Genomic DNA, 15254 nt, shown 5'->3' on the forward strand with positions numbered 1-15254 from the left:
AACGTAACTGAAGTTCTGCGTAACAAGGGGCCGCAGTGTGCTTGAATGGTTAAAGGTCCCCGATATCAGCGCCTACTTGCGACACTGACACCACAATTGGCCCTGGAGCACAAAACCCCCGCAGCGGCAATGCAACGCGATCCATGGGCTGTTCTGCTTTCGCTGATGGGGTGATCCCGGGAGGGGCAGGGACGTGGGGTTCTCGCTGCTCTCCACTCGCACACAAAGCCCTTTCAGTGAGCCCGGTCTCCTGACACCGCACAGAGGCAAGGGGCCCTTTCTTCTCTCCCCGCCAATGGGGAGGCAGCGGGCGGGCCGGGGCCGCTGCCAAGGAATGTGATGCACACAAATGGGAGCCGCGGAAGAATGAGAGCGAGAGAGGAGCCCTAGCCCCGGACAGCAGCAGCGAGAAGCCCGCCTGCCTGCGCTGCGAGGGGATGGCCAGGAGGAGGCGGGATGCGCCCCTTCCTGCACTCCGGGTTCCAAGCTCTGCGTGCGCAGTTTTCTCCAGTTTTACGTTTAATTTACTTGTTTTGTGTGGCGGTTTTGTTTAGCGCGGACCAGGCCCAGAGGGTCATCGGAGCACTTTACAACATGATTGCATTAAGGTACGGTCCTATTTTATAATGCATAACTCGCGCGTGTTTTTGAGTAAACATATTTGGCATTGGAAAAACAGTTGAGGGGTGTGTGTGTACACGCGGTGTTGTACTGAACCTTGCAGGATTATACTGCGCTCGAGTCGAGTCAGCCTTGTTTATGAAGGGCGGATGTGGCATAAGTTGTATCAGGCTTCTCGGAGTCGCTAACAGTGGGTCTGGAAACAGAGATGAGTGGGCGTTGGGGCGGAGGGATGCTGCACCCCCCACTTATCTCTACCCAAAGGCTTTGGTTGCTAGGTCATATTCTGCTCTTTAAAATCTTCATTTCGGCACCTGGTCACTTAAAGCCATTTCACTCCAATTGGTAGAAGAAACTGCGAGTTTTTGGTTCAGTTTTGCCAATACTTGTTATCAAGCTGTGGTTGGATAAATATATATAGATATACACACACACACACACACACACATATGTATATATTTTCTCTGGGGGAAAAACAAAGGTTACAGGGACGTTATAGTTAGGGGCACATTTTAAATGTACAAAAACTTAGAAATTCACCAGTTATAGTTAGCTCAAGTAACTATAATTCATGCCCTAAGGTAATTATAACTCGCGCCCTAAGGTAACTATAACTCACGACCTCGTCATGCACAGTTTGTCCCTCAAAAACGTTAGTGCGAATATTACATTTATTTTATCAACAATGTTATAAAAAATTTCATGAGTGCCGTTTGTCCATGCGCTGCAGGAGTTGGCCACGGCCTCTCTGGATGTCAGAATAGGTGTGAGAGGATGTATCTGGCAGTGAAAGTGGCTTTGAGAATGTCAGTCTGGGTGTGAGAGTGCGTACATCAGTGTTTTCGTGGGTGCGTCAGTGTGTGTGCGGGTCTGTGAATGGGTGCATGAGGGTGTCAGTGGGTCTAAGTGGGTGTGTGAGAGTCTTAGTGGGTCTGAGTGGGTGCCAAGGGTCTGACGGGGCTGTGAGTGGGTGCACGAGGGTCTGAGTGGGTCTTTGGGTGCATATGTGTCTGAGGAAGAGATTGGAAGAGAGAGAGAGAAAGAATGAGAGAGAGAGACTTTTTTAGGATTTGATGTATTATATACCTAAAATGAGAGATTTCTGTACAATTTGAAAACAAAAATGTATTTGTCATTTAAAAAGCGTAAGTTCACCTTTCCTATGAGCCTCAAACATTTCTACTTAAAAAAAATGAGGAGGAAAATGAGTCGCGCTGGACTAGAACCCTCAATGCTCAGTATGAAGGTCTGTGACCTACACACTGAGCTATTTTTATTATTTTTTCTTTTTGTAAATTTTTTTTTTTTTTTTGGCCCTGGGACTGCAGGGCTTGCCAGCGGCCTCTAGATGTGTTTTTTAAAAATATTTTATAATGTGCCTTTTACGGGCTGTCTGGGTCCATGGGGGAAGCCTCAAGGCCTCTCTCGCGGTACAATTGCTTCACAAGCAAGGAGTTGCTTTAGGCAGCAGCTCTGTGGTTGCTGAAGCAAACATTTCCACGCATAACTGCGTGCAGGGAACAGAGATGAAAACTCCACTTTTTGACAGTGGGACCTGTTTGACAGGTCCAGCCACCAGAAACTAGAGTGTTTGCTGTGACTTGCTGCAGCTTCGAAGCTGCAGCCAAGTCACAGCAAACAGCTGTGTCCTGGGGTGGGCACCTCATTACATAACAGGAGCCGGTCCTGGGGAGTGGCGGTCCCCAGGGCCATCAGTGGCTCCTCGAGGGGAGCTGGACGGCCCCCTTCCAACTTGGAAGAATCCAGAAGAGATGGTGGTCCCCAGGGCTTGGCGTTCCCAAGCTGACCCCCTTCACTTTTTTTTCATCTTTGCCCCGGGGAGGTGGTGGTCCCCAGGGCAGTGGGGGCCCACTCAGTGCCCCGCAATCAGTATTAATAAAGCCCTGGGGAGGTGGTGGCCCCCAGGGCTGTGGAGGCATCTGGCTTCCCCCACTTTAAATAATCATTTTGCCCTGGGGAGGAGGTGGTCTTATTTAAGCCCAATGAGGTGGGCCACGTGCACCCCCCCCTCCCCAACACACACACACTCTCCCCATTAGGCTGCAAATGCCCCCAGGGCCTGGCCCACTTGGGGGAAAACAAAATAAAAAGCACTAGGGACTGCATTTTTTTTTTTTTTTTAGAACAAAAATGCTTTTTAGCTCTGGTGTGGTCCCTCAGGGACCCCGGCAACAGGGCTTCAGGGATCAGGGTGACTCTACCCTGGCTCCTTTTCTTATTTTTGGCTTATTTTTCTGGAACTCGGCTGAAGGCGAGTTCCTAGATGGCTAAAAACACATCCTTGTTGAAATGTTGGCAGCCAATCAGATATTAGCACCTTACAGTTGGATCCGTGTCCCTAGATACCTAATTTTTTTTGGCCTTAAATTCCTCTAAAACTACTTAACCAATTTGCACCAAACCACTAAAATCCTAATCGGTGGAACATAATCTAGCCTCATGCCAAATTTGGTGTATTTCCGTTCAGTGGTTCGGGCCGTAGCCATGTCTAACTATCCTATTTAAAAATTAATGGGGAAAACATGTTTTGAGACCCCACCCCCCTTTTTTCTCTGCCCCCGCTTGACAGATCACCCCAAAACTTTCAAGACAGCAGCTGAACTCACCAAAGTATACATTTTGAATATTCATCAAGTGGCACCAAAGTTATTGGCAAAACAGAAAACGCTCGGCCTACGAAAACTAGGTCCTAACTATACCTATTGGTGACCGCCAAATTTATATATATATATATATATATATATATATATAATCTCATTCTGAGGAAGAGTTTCTGGAAGTGTGACAGTATTATTCAGTGTGTTAATTTGTTTAAAGCGTTTCATTGTACATAGTGCAGAGTTTCTTGTGATTTAGCTGTTCATCTAGAATTGACCCCCGAAAGGCCACAGATAGCTATGGTTGGTAATTGGACATGAGGGAAGGACAGTTTAACTTGCAGAGTCTTGGATTTTTCAATTCTTCTTATTCCATGTGTAAATAAAAAAAAAATACACAATGAAATGGCTAAAAACAACATTGTGGCAAAAGGATGCTTTTGTCACAGATGTGAGGAATGTGGCTCTTTAAAAGAGCCAGTGGATGGGCTGGAGGAAATGAGTGGGACAAATCTCCTTTTACTCACTTTGTGTGTGGCCTTCACTTTACTAGTGAGCATCTTTGTAGCTGGGTAAGTAGTGCACCTGACGTGCATTCTCTGCAGGTGCTATAGTAGTTAGGAAGGTCATCTTTATGGTGGCTTTAAAGACAGAATTGAGGCTCAGGCATGGAAGCAAAGCAGAGTATATGAAATAGCAGTCAATAAAGCACGAGATCTAGTGTTGCAGATATATAATTTTGCTGTTCGAACTAGGAAATATACATTCTAACTACGGCTCGCCATTGACCAAATTGTGCGATCTTGGCCAGCTCACTTTCATGCCTCATAGTTTCTATATTGGCCAAAATCGGAGATATTAGAACCAGGGTAGTTCAGTGTTGAGAGACTGTGTTGCGTGTGTAGTGAAAACAAAGAATCCGATGGATAGATCAGCAGATTAGATGCCGTGTTCGTTCCTTTGTGCAGTCGGTACTTTGGTGTTTGGATAATGAATCTAGTGGGCTTGTTGCCGTTTCCAACTCTCACTTTCCAAGCGCGGCCTAGTTAGAGGAGAGCTTCTCTCCGTGGCTGCTGAACAGTCACGCATGGGAAGGGTTTACCGAATTCAGGGAGACCTATACGTGCCAGCAAGCACAGGGATCCTTGTCAGTGGTGCCGGGGTCCACTGCGCCCCAGCCACAAAGGTCTCTCACTAGCTTAACGGAAGGAGAGACCCATTTTCCCTGCTTGCATGAGGCTCCATAGCACTTTAAATGTCACTGGTGCAATGTTAAAATAGGCCTTATTATGTACACACTCCCAAGTCTGGTGTATTCCTAATATCTTGGCTCCTCGGGAGGGAATGGGGCCGTCTCTTCTACTGCCCTTATTTTGGGACTTCGAAGAAGACGAAATTCACGACACCAGGCCACCCTCATGTGTTCTTAAGCTTGTATCGAAGCTCCCACCGGAGTACTGCACAGATGTCATCAGACCGGATCTGAGGCTGACTCGGGGAGATGGCAGGCCCTGGAGCCTGCTGCTGTGAGCATTGTGTTCAGCAGCCTGCCTGCTTGCTTGTTTCCTCAGGCTGTTTCCTGCTGTAGAGGACAACTCTTCACAGTGTCATCTGCACAACGCAGAAATCCAGCCACCGGAGGGGCCGCGGCACGCCGGTCACTTGGCGCCAGAACTCTTGACAGTGCAGGGCACAAGAATGCCTTACTTTTCATGAGGCGCTCGCATGCTCGTAAAGTTTTGCTCTTCATACAGCTTTAAGCAGGAGGTACTGTCATTATCACACTATCCGTTTGCTCCTTTGTACCACACTCGGAGAGTTAAAATTTACAGATTCGAACTTCTGATTGCAACATTTCGCGTAATTTCCGTAGCAGGTGCATTCACCCACTAAACAACTTAGCTAAAGACTCATACGTGGGGGCAGGAGTGTTGGTTTAAATGAAGTTAGATGAGTGTAGCATGGTGTCTATTATTTGCTTCTTGTGTATAGTTCTGGGTGAACCCCGTCCCTGCTTCCAGTACTACATGGACAGGTGGCGTGTGGTGCTTGAAGACAGTGTAAGAAGCTGGGTGTACATGGACAGGCGGCGTGTGGTGCTTGGGTGCACGGGAAGACAGTGTAAGAAGATGGGTGTACATGGACAGGTGGCGTGTGGAGCTTGGGTGAACGGGAAGACAGTGTAAGAGGATGGGTGTACATGAACAGGTGGCGTGTGGAGCTTGAAGACAGTGTAAGAAGCTGGGTGTACATGGACAGGCGGCGTGTGGTGCTTGGGTGCACGGGAAGACAGTGTAAGAAGATGGGTGTACATGGACAGGTGGCGTGTGGAACTTGGGTGAACGGGAAGACAGTGTAAGAGGATGGGTGTACATGAACAGGTGGCGTGTGGAGCTTGAAGACAGTGTAAGAAGCTGGGTGCACATGGACAGGCGGCGTGTGGTGCTTGGGTGCACGGGAAGACAGTGTAAGAAGCTAGGTGTACATGGACAGGCGGCGTGTGGTGCTTGGGTGCACGGGAAGACAGTGTAAGAAGATGGGTGTACATGGACAGGTGGCGTGTGGAACTTGGGTGAACGGGAAGACAGTGTAAGAGGATGGGTGTACATGAACAGGTGGCGTGTGGAGCTTGAAGACAGTGTAAGAAGCTGGGTGTACATGGACAGGCGGCGTGTGGTGCTTGGGTGCACGGGAAGACAGTGTAAGAAGATGGGTGTGCATGGACAGGTGGCGTGTGGAACTTGGGTGAACGGGAAGACAGTGTAAGAGGATGGGTGTACATGAACAGGTGGCGTGTGGAGCTTGGGTGCACGGGAAGACAGTGTAAGAAGATGGGTGTACATGGACAGGTGGCGTGTGGAGCTTGGGTGCACGGGAACACAGTGTAAGAGGATGAGTGTACATTAACAGGTGGCGTGTGGTGCTTGGGTGCACGGGAAGACAGTGTAAGAAGATGGGTGTACATAGACAGGTGGTGTGTGGAGCTTGGGTGCATGGGAAGACAGTGTAAGAAGCTGGGTGTACATGGACAGCTGGTGTGTGGTGTGTGGTGCTTGGGTGCATGGGAAGACAATGTAAGAAGCTGGGTGTACATGGACAGGTGGCGTGTGGAGCTTGAAGACAGTGTAAGAAGCTGGGTGTACATGGACAGGCGGCGTGCAGTACTTGGGTGCACGGGAAGACAGTGTAAGAAGCTGGGTGTACATGGACAGGTGGCGCGTGGAGCTTGGGTGCATGGGAAGACAGTGTAGGAAGCTGGGTGTACATAGACAGGTGGCGTGTGGAGCTTGGGTGCATGGGAAGACTAAGAAGCTGGGTGTAAATGGAGAGGTGGCGTGTGGTGCTTGAAGACAGTGTATGAAGCTGGGTGTACATGGACAAACAATGTGAGAAGCTTGGATAACAGTAGTCAAGCTCAAGAACATGTTTATTCGGCGTATATGCCACAACTGATAAATAAAAACGTGTAAAAACAATCAGCAGACTCCTTCTGTAACTCACAAATGAAAAACTATTTTATATAAAATCAACTTATAATGTGCATTCCTCAAATCAGCAGGCCTTACAGCATTCTGTCACGATTCACCTTACATTTCAGACATCATAGTTCTTATTCTAACAGAACGTTAACAATTGAAATGGATACAAGTTTGTAAAAAGATCTTATGAAAAGGAGAACGCTGGTCTGTGGCATCTAAAATTAAAAGTACATGTTATTAAAATGGTTTCCTTGAGCACTTGTAAAAACAACAAAACATAAAAAGTGGATTGTTGTTTGTACTGAACGATTGTCACAAGGACAACATAGCGAATAATTCTTCCAAAGACCCTTCTCTGGAAAAGTCAGTAAAGCATATTCAATTTTGAACATAAATCATGTTAGAAAAAAACGATTGTGCACATTTGTCACAAAAAGAAAAATAGAGGAAGAAGCTTGTGTAAATCGCCAGACGACGTAAGGAGCTTGGATTAATGGGAAAAAAAACAATTAAATAAGCTTGGTTTAAATGGACAATGTGAGGAGCTTGGATGTGTGGAAGAATAGTGTTAGAGTCTTGGTTATAATTTGAAAGACAGCGTGAGGTGAGTGGGACTCGCCGTTTGAAGCTACAGACAATGTAATGTGCTTGGAAACTTGAACAGACATTGATAGCAACTTAGATGCATGGACAGACAATGTGGGAAGCTTGGTGTATATGGACAAATGGTGAGTGGGTTGATTTTGGACTGACACTGTGATAACCTTGCGTCTGGACAGACATTTTGAGATGCATAGGGTGCAAGGACAGTCATTGAGGTGCTTATGTGCATGTACAGAGAGAGTTTAGGGCCAAGATACACAAACAGATAATCAGCAAGCATCAGGCTCCAGGACAGAAAGTGTGAGGAGCATAGGGCACTTGGATAGACAATAAGAACAGAATACAACACATAGACATACCGTGGGAGTTGCTTGGGTACATCAGCAGCCTCTACCAGGAGCTTGGTGTATATGGACAGTGTGAAGTGCGCGGGGTACATGAACGGACAGTGTGAGGAGCTTTGTGTACCTGGGCAAACAGTGTGAGGTGCTTGGTTACATAAACAGACCATTTGAGGCGCTTGATGTAAAAGGACATAGAGAGTGAGGAGGTTGGGTACATGGCTGAGTATGAAAAGCTTAGTATACGTGGACTTGCCGCTTGAGGAGTTTATATATATATATATATATATATATATATATATATATAAAATGGATCTTAGGACGTCTGGACATGCAATATGAGGAGTTTAGGCTGCGTGGACTGTTAGTATGAGTAGCTTAGCATACTTGGCAGAGACTGGGAGGAGTTTCAGATTTGTGTACAGGCAGTGTGAGGAACCTAGGCTGCAAAGACAGGTAGTTGAAGTAGGAGCTGAGCATGCATGGACAGAGTGCGTGAAGTTTAAGATTCATGGACAGTCATTGTGAGTAGTTTAGGATGCATCGAAAGGTAGTATGATGAGATTAGCATAAGTGAAGTGAGGAGTCTAGGATGCATGGGAAGGTAGTATAAGGTGATGAGCATACGTGAACAGACGGGGAGAGATTTAGGATGCACAGAAATGTAGTATGAGGTGAGCATACAGGAGCAGACAGCGAGGAGGAAGTTAGGATGCATGGAAAGGTAGTGTGAGGTGATTAGCTTACATGAAACACACAAAAAGTGATGGGACGAATCCCTGCAATTTTTCTAACATTCACAGGTTCATTCCAACCCATCATTCTTGTGCCCACCATGCCACCTCAGTTTGCCACCCGCCATATACAAATCAGTCTTAACCCTGCTGGAGCAATACAGCCTTTACTGCCAGGCCAGATCCTGCCTGAACTGGAACTCAAGCAACCCAAGACTAATTTTGCTTTGATAGGGGCTCGTCAGTCGGATATACCTTGATTCTAGTGGCACAATGAACACTGGACCTATGTTTGGGCAGTATATCAGGTACACAAAATATGATGGGCGGAATGCTTGCAATTTGTCGAACCACTTGCAATTGCTTCGGATAACATTCCAACATATCATCCTTTTGACCACCATAACACATCCGTTTGGACTCTGACATATCCAAATCAGTCTAGACCAGAGATCTTCAAACTTTTTTGTAATGAGCCCCCCTGAGCAAAATGTTTTTAAGTCAGGCCTCTCTTCCAAAACTTTATAGCAGTACTTGTGTGAGTGGAAGGGTTAGGGCTGAGTGCAGGGGGGTGGGATTACCTGTTTGGCAGTACTCTCTGTTGCTGATAATCCACACTAAATGTGAAACTTAAAACCGAGCATATATATCAAGCAAAAACATGACTTCTGATAATTGGGGTGTTGTTAGCCCCTCAAACTCCTGGGACCCATTGCAACTGCACCTGTTGCAGTAATGTTAGCTGCGGCCCTGAGTAGCCAACCGTGCCCTCTGCCTCTATCACCCCTTCCCCACCATGCATGGGCCATCACTCCAATCTTGGAACAGATGGTCTTTACCTTTCAGAATTAAATGAACTCTGGCACATTGCCCACCACTTTGCTGCAAGGGTGCCCTCACCTCTAATGCTAGGATGAAAAGTGAGCCTCCAATCTTCTTTTATAAATGAAGGCAGACATCATTGGAATGCACTGTGCCTCTCACGCCTGGGTCCCAGTGCCACTGCACCTGTTTCAGTAATGAGATAGACTACCTTGCGAAGTGGGTGTCTTCTCTGTGCCGTATTGAAAAAATTGGCCATCAGCTTGCCCCATTCCCCGCTCTGTCATCTCACTAAGTCCTGAGCTATGCGTCTCCCCGGCTTCAATTTTCCCTTCTCCTGGGCAATTGGTCCGAGGCCCAAAGCAACACTGGCACAACAAGGGTGTGCTGGGCCCTAATGTAAACAAGAAAATGGTAGTAAAACAATACTAATCGTGGCTTAGTTGATGCCTCACACCCCTGGGCCTCTGTGGCACTGCATTTGCCGCACAGATGATGGCTACTAATACTGTGCCTTCTCTGTCCACTGTCCCGTCACTCCGAGACATATGGCCCAAAAGAGGTTGTCTGCCCTTTTGGGTAAAAAACAAGGAGCAAATCCCACACATCGCTGCCTTTTGATTTGGACCTGTTCCATGCGCGGCAAGAGTATTCTGGGTCCTAATGTTAACAGTGGAAAAAAAGGGTTTCCACCCACCATTTTGCTAGTAACACCGCTAAAACTGGGTTGCACTGCACCTGACACACTAATGTTAGTGATGGCCACTTTAAAAAAAATCTCCACCTTCCTCAGGGGATCTCCCCGACAGAGCTGTGTCTGTCCATTTGTAAAGGAAAAAAAATAGTCCACACATAGCTCCCTTTCCTTTGGACCATCTCCTTGAGGCTATCCATGGACAGAGAACTAAAGAAGAAACCGGCCTTCTCACCAGGGTACCTGCAATGTGAAAGAAATAGAAATATTTGCCATTGGTTAATCACCAAATGTAAAGACTGTTTGGAGCATAGTACACGCTTTAATTTATGAAGGGTGTTAAGTTTTGGCAAGTTCCTTTCAATGAACCTATAACAATGTTTCCACTAGGTACAGTGTAATTGCCTATTTCTAAAAGGTATTCCTTGAAAGCACTTCTTTTATCTTAAATGCCAAATCATTTTGTGGCAGCCTATCTCATACTCAAGACCACTGGAAATATGCAATTTTGCAAATGCAGCATTTTCTGCATTGTTGTGGATTTGCTGCATTTGCCACGTAATCTACCATCTGCTGCATGTTCTACAGCTTTTACCAAAAATTTGTTTTTTAGCTCAACTGGATGAAAAGATACTAAAAGGGCAACAACAAACTTTGCCATGCAGTGGAAAGCCCCTCACAAAGCTTGACTGTCACCTTTCTGTTGCTTACTGCTTAATGTGGGTGTTAAACTGGCACTAAAGAGGTGAAAAATTTTCCCACACTGTATTAGCATGCGAGAAACTGATGAAATAAGGAAAACTATGAGAAAAAATGCTCATTAAGCAGCATATTTTGCCTTTTTTGCCAAATAATTTTGTAAACCCTGCCACATAATTTGGTCCTTCCCACCGCATAATTCCAGTAGCCTTGCTTATACAGTGTATAAAACAATATTTAAATAATGACTTGCATATTCAGTGCTTTGTGTTACAGGACTTCATAATGTTATAAATACACAAGTCACGACTCCGCCCTGTGCCAACTAGGATTCAGTTGTGTGACTCTCTAGTGTGACAGACATCCACAGTGATTGCATTAATGAACTGAAGTTTGATAACATAAAATAACGAGTTCCCAAGGATTAGTTTAATTTGCATTTATTTTTCACTTACAGTATGTGCATTATTTTATAGGAAGCTGGCTAAACGAGAAAACGCAACAACATGCTTATTATAGAAAATGTTGTTCCGTTTTATCTGCATTGTCTTGTCTTGGGCACCCCCACCACGGTGCAAAGAATCACATTTGCTAAACTTGTATATGCACTTTACCTGCTGGCTGTAAGAGAAGACAGCCTTGAAACTCGATAAGTAAAGAAAGTCGCGCTTGCAGACGATCTTCATTTACAATTATTTACAAAGGCATTTGTGCCCCACCCCGGAATATAGGCAGGGCACCCAAGGGGAGGGGGGCGCAGCCTTCAGTTTGTGGACATTTGGTCTAATAGGAACAGTGCAGTGCAGTGCAAACTGCCAGGCCAGGTCCTCCTTCAACCGGAATACAAGCAACCCAAGGCCTGCTTTGCCCTGATTGGGGCTCGTTAGTCAGGTGTACCTTAGTTCCAGTGGTGCAATGAGCACAAGGCCTGCATCTAGGCATTCCCTTGTCACTTAGGTTGGTACTGCAAACAAACAAAAGGTGATGGGAGGAATGCTCCAATTTGTATCACCATTGGCAATCGCTGGGGGTAACATTTCAATCCATCGTTCCTTTTGCTCACCAGGTCATCTCAGTGTGGATCCAACTATATACAAATCAATCTTGACCTTGCTCCAAAAGAAACTGTCCAGCCCAAACTGCCAGGCTAGGTGTTCCCTGAACCGGAACAGATGTAACCCAAGGCCGGATTTGCTGTGTTTGGGTTTCATCATTTGGGTGTAGTTTGGTTCGAGTGATACAGTGAGCATGAGCCCCACATCTGGGCAAACTTTTGCCACTTAGGGCTGTACATGAAACACACAAAAGGTGATTGGACGAAATCGTGCAATTTGTCTATCCCCTGGCAATCTCGCTTTTAGCATTCCAACTATTGTTGTCTTGCTCGTCATACCACCTCGTTTTGGACCCAGCCATATGCCAGTCAGTCTTGTCTCTGCTACAGCAGGAACAGTACAGCCTGAACTGTCAGGTTAGGTTCTTCCTGAATCTGAACACAGGAAGACCGTTTCTGAGTTTAGAATACATGAACAGACTGTGAGGAGTTTAAGATACATGGACAGTGTAAAGTACTTAGACTGCATGGTTAGGCAGTACGAAGCACATGGACATGAATAGTGAATGCGAAGAGCTCCGGTCCCAGGAACAGAACAGTTTGGGAATTACCACAGGCATTTTTTGCAATATTTAATTTAAGGTAGATTTGGACTTTCCAAGATCCGTCAGTTTAAAGCAACCGGTGACTGCATGGTAACCTTTGTGGTATTGGATGAATGAAATAAGATGTGTGTATAAGTAATAGTGGAAATTAACTTCAGTAGAGGTCTGATGTATATGTTTAAGTAACAGGCCAGAGGTACATTGGGGATCTTGTGGGTACACCGCTGAAACATAGGGGTCAATTCCTGCAAGTGTTGGATTAACTGTACTCACTGAGTCAAGTTGGTGAGGGAAAAAGTGAATCATTGGCCTGAGAAGATGGCTCCTGAACAGAGCTGTTGCTGAAAGATCAAATGTGAAGGGTAGGTGACGAGGGAACATGAGGCTTGTACAAATGCTTTTTTCTACTTTTTAAAGGGCTTTCCCTGATTTTTCAATTCAGAGCAAGGTCGGGTCTACATTTTCTGATAGTTTTTTTTTTATTATTGTTTTTACGTTTTTCCGTCAAGTAGCACAGGTAACACCACAAGTGCAGGGGCAGGTCTTTTGGTGTAAGCATTGCTGAGGTGAAGTGACAGCAGCAGTTCACCTAGGGTCATCTACCATGTGTATATGTCACACAAATGATCACTTCAGGGTCAGTAGAAGAATAGAGGTAACATTAACAGGCACACCAGGAGCAGGATAACATCCCTTCTCTGTCTACAAGAGCTTCCTGCAGACTCCACTCTCACTAGCTGACATGCTGACAGCAGTACCCTCATAGCCTTATTGGGGATTACGCAAAGTGACGGCCCGGGGGAGTATAGCTCTCTGGGGCAACAAGTGTCCTGATATTTATGAATCCAGAATCCCCGAGCCTGAAAAAAAAGTGTGCCCAGTTTTACCAGATGCAAATGCGCTCCAGGTGCAACCATGGATGACTATGGCAGGGGCTGAAAGCAGAAGTTAGGCTGGGTCTATGTTCTCCCTTTCTGCACCAATGAAGGAGAGCATAATGGTCTCCCCAACAATGCCCCGCCCGACTGTGCCTTTCCACCACCCGTTCCCCAATCCTTTATCTGGTCCCGAATCTGTATGTATAGTGAGAAAGAAGGGGGATGGGGTGATCAGTGTGCCCAGTTCTGCATGTATTTCCCCTTTTGGGGATCTATAGCTTGTAATGTTAGTTACTGATAATTATTTGGAGCAGAGATACTGGTCAGAAAAAGTGAGAGAGAGAGAGAAAAAAGTGGGTAAAATGGTGGTGGCCTCTCTTCTGCGGCCTGCAATAGATTTTCACACGGAAATTCAGACATTCCGGGTAAATGTGTTCTGTGCTGCCACAATTTGCTGATGCGAGGGAGGCTTCCACACCATTGCTTAACCTTCTTTATACTTATGTAGTTTAATAAAACATTGTGTGTGTCTTTGAACCTGCACTCCCGTTGCCTCTTCTGTCCCCATGCTGTGTCTGATGTGTGTAAAGCACCATGTACTGCTGCTACTTGTGCTGTGTCGGTGTGATCGAGAGGGAAGCTTGCACTACTGAACAACGTGCTACACCTGCCCATTTTCCATAAGCACCAGTGTTTGCATGTGGTTGTCTTTCCTTGCTCCCGCTCATGTTGTATTTGATCTGTGTGCAACTTCATGCCAGTAATGCAAGCCCCCCCCCCGAGAAATTTCATAATACAATAGCCAAAAAGATTGACTATGTCAGTGAATGTTTTATAAAACCTACTTATATGGGTTTCACAAGCTTCTTTCCACTCTTTCATCCACTCTTCTGTAGTTGTCATTCACATTTATTTTTCTTAAACCCACTACAACATACAGCATGAAGCAATGAGTGCACCCTCTTCAGCCATTAGCGAACTCCTTTGCGAGTGATAACATTCTGCTTTTTCACAAGGAGCACATCTGTACACAAAGCCCCTCATTCCAAGTTAAACCGTAAAAGATGGCGTTAAATCCGAGTCCCATAAATCTGGTACTAGTGGTCAATCCGTGGTTGTTGCATCGAATTATACGTTTTTCCCCGGGTCCTGTGGTATTGGATTTACCGTACCCGGATTTACCACATGATAAAGGCATTAGTAATACTTGATGTGGAAAAATCACATGTGGAGTTTACATGAGGAAATTATTTTTGCATGCAATATTTTCTCTGTAAACCGTACACCACTATCAGAAATTACCACACAAGCACTAAATAGGCACATGAAAAGGAAACACATATATTTATGTGCCAGACAAATATTTCACTTCATTTATACCCAGCCCTTAACTTTCCACGCACAGTGGAAGAGTGCAATATTAGATTAAGTGACCTTGGGAGCAGAGTGATGAAAGTGTTCTCCAAAGACAGGAGAGACGCCGCAGCCACAGGGCCTGCACCCAAATTGAAACTGGAGTCCTGCAAGAGGAGAGTGAGCACCATCAGAAATCCTGTGAGCCTAGAGGCTGGAGAGGACATAATACCTGGTATGTGTTCTTATAATATGCCTTTAATATTGTAACATATTGTATTGTAATAGTTAACATTATACTTGTATTCTGAAAACTGAAGATAAGTAATTTCAATTCATGTGTGCTAACACACAGTAAGTACCTTACAATAAATATGTGAAATTTAATAAATGTTTTGGTTTCAAGTTGTAATAAAATTAACTAGTTTTAAAAGAAGACAGTTACATATAAACATGTAACACATGATGTGAACAAATCTTCGAGTTACTTTTTTTTACTTATATGGGTAGTTTAAATGAATTTCGATATTAGCTGTTATTACTCTTTAGGAGAGATATATGTTAAGCCATGGATAAATATTAGCATTTATGTAATAATCGTTCAAGATAAGAGATATGAGACTTGTATGTACTGAAATGTTATGTAAAAATAAAACAATCCACCTCAAATGGTCTGAATGTGAATTACATTTCTACTTATTACAAATATGTGTATTCATAGGAGGTACTGCACTGTAGAAAAATGTAGAAGAT

At 45.1% G+C, this 15254-nt stretch overlaps 1 protein-coding gene across 4 annotated transcripts in view; it reads left to right on the forward strand.

The window, feature by feature from the left end:
* PAQR6 (progestin and adipoQ receptor family member 6) overlaps nt 1-15254 on the forward strand; it is a 233022-nt gene that overhangs the window by 107779 nt on the left and 109989 nt on the right. Inside the window, exon 1 of one of the 4 annotated variants that reach the window (XM_069218001.1) lies at nt 162-608. The exons of the other annotated variants lie outside the window; for them this stretch is intronic. Within the exon in view, the coding sequence (XP_069074102.1) occupies nt 457-608 (152 nt within the window). The 5' untranslated portion in view covers nt 162-456. Of the gene's footprint in view, nt 1-161; nt 609-15254 lie in introns of those variants that run through there. 4 annotated transcript variants of the gene reach the window in all.

This window comes from Pleurodeles waltl, chromosome 12 (genome assembly GCF_031143425.1).
Source record: "Pleurodeles waltl isolate 20211129_DDA chromosome 12, aPleWal1.hap1.20221129, whole genome shotgun sequence".
In the NCBI taxonomy this organism is placed as follows: domain Eukaryota; kingdom Metazoa; phylum Chordata; class Amphibia; order Caudata; family Salamandridae; genus Pleurodeles; species Pleurodeles waltl.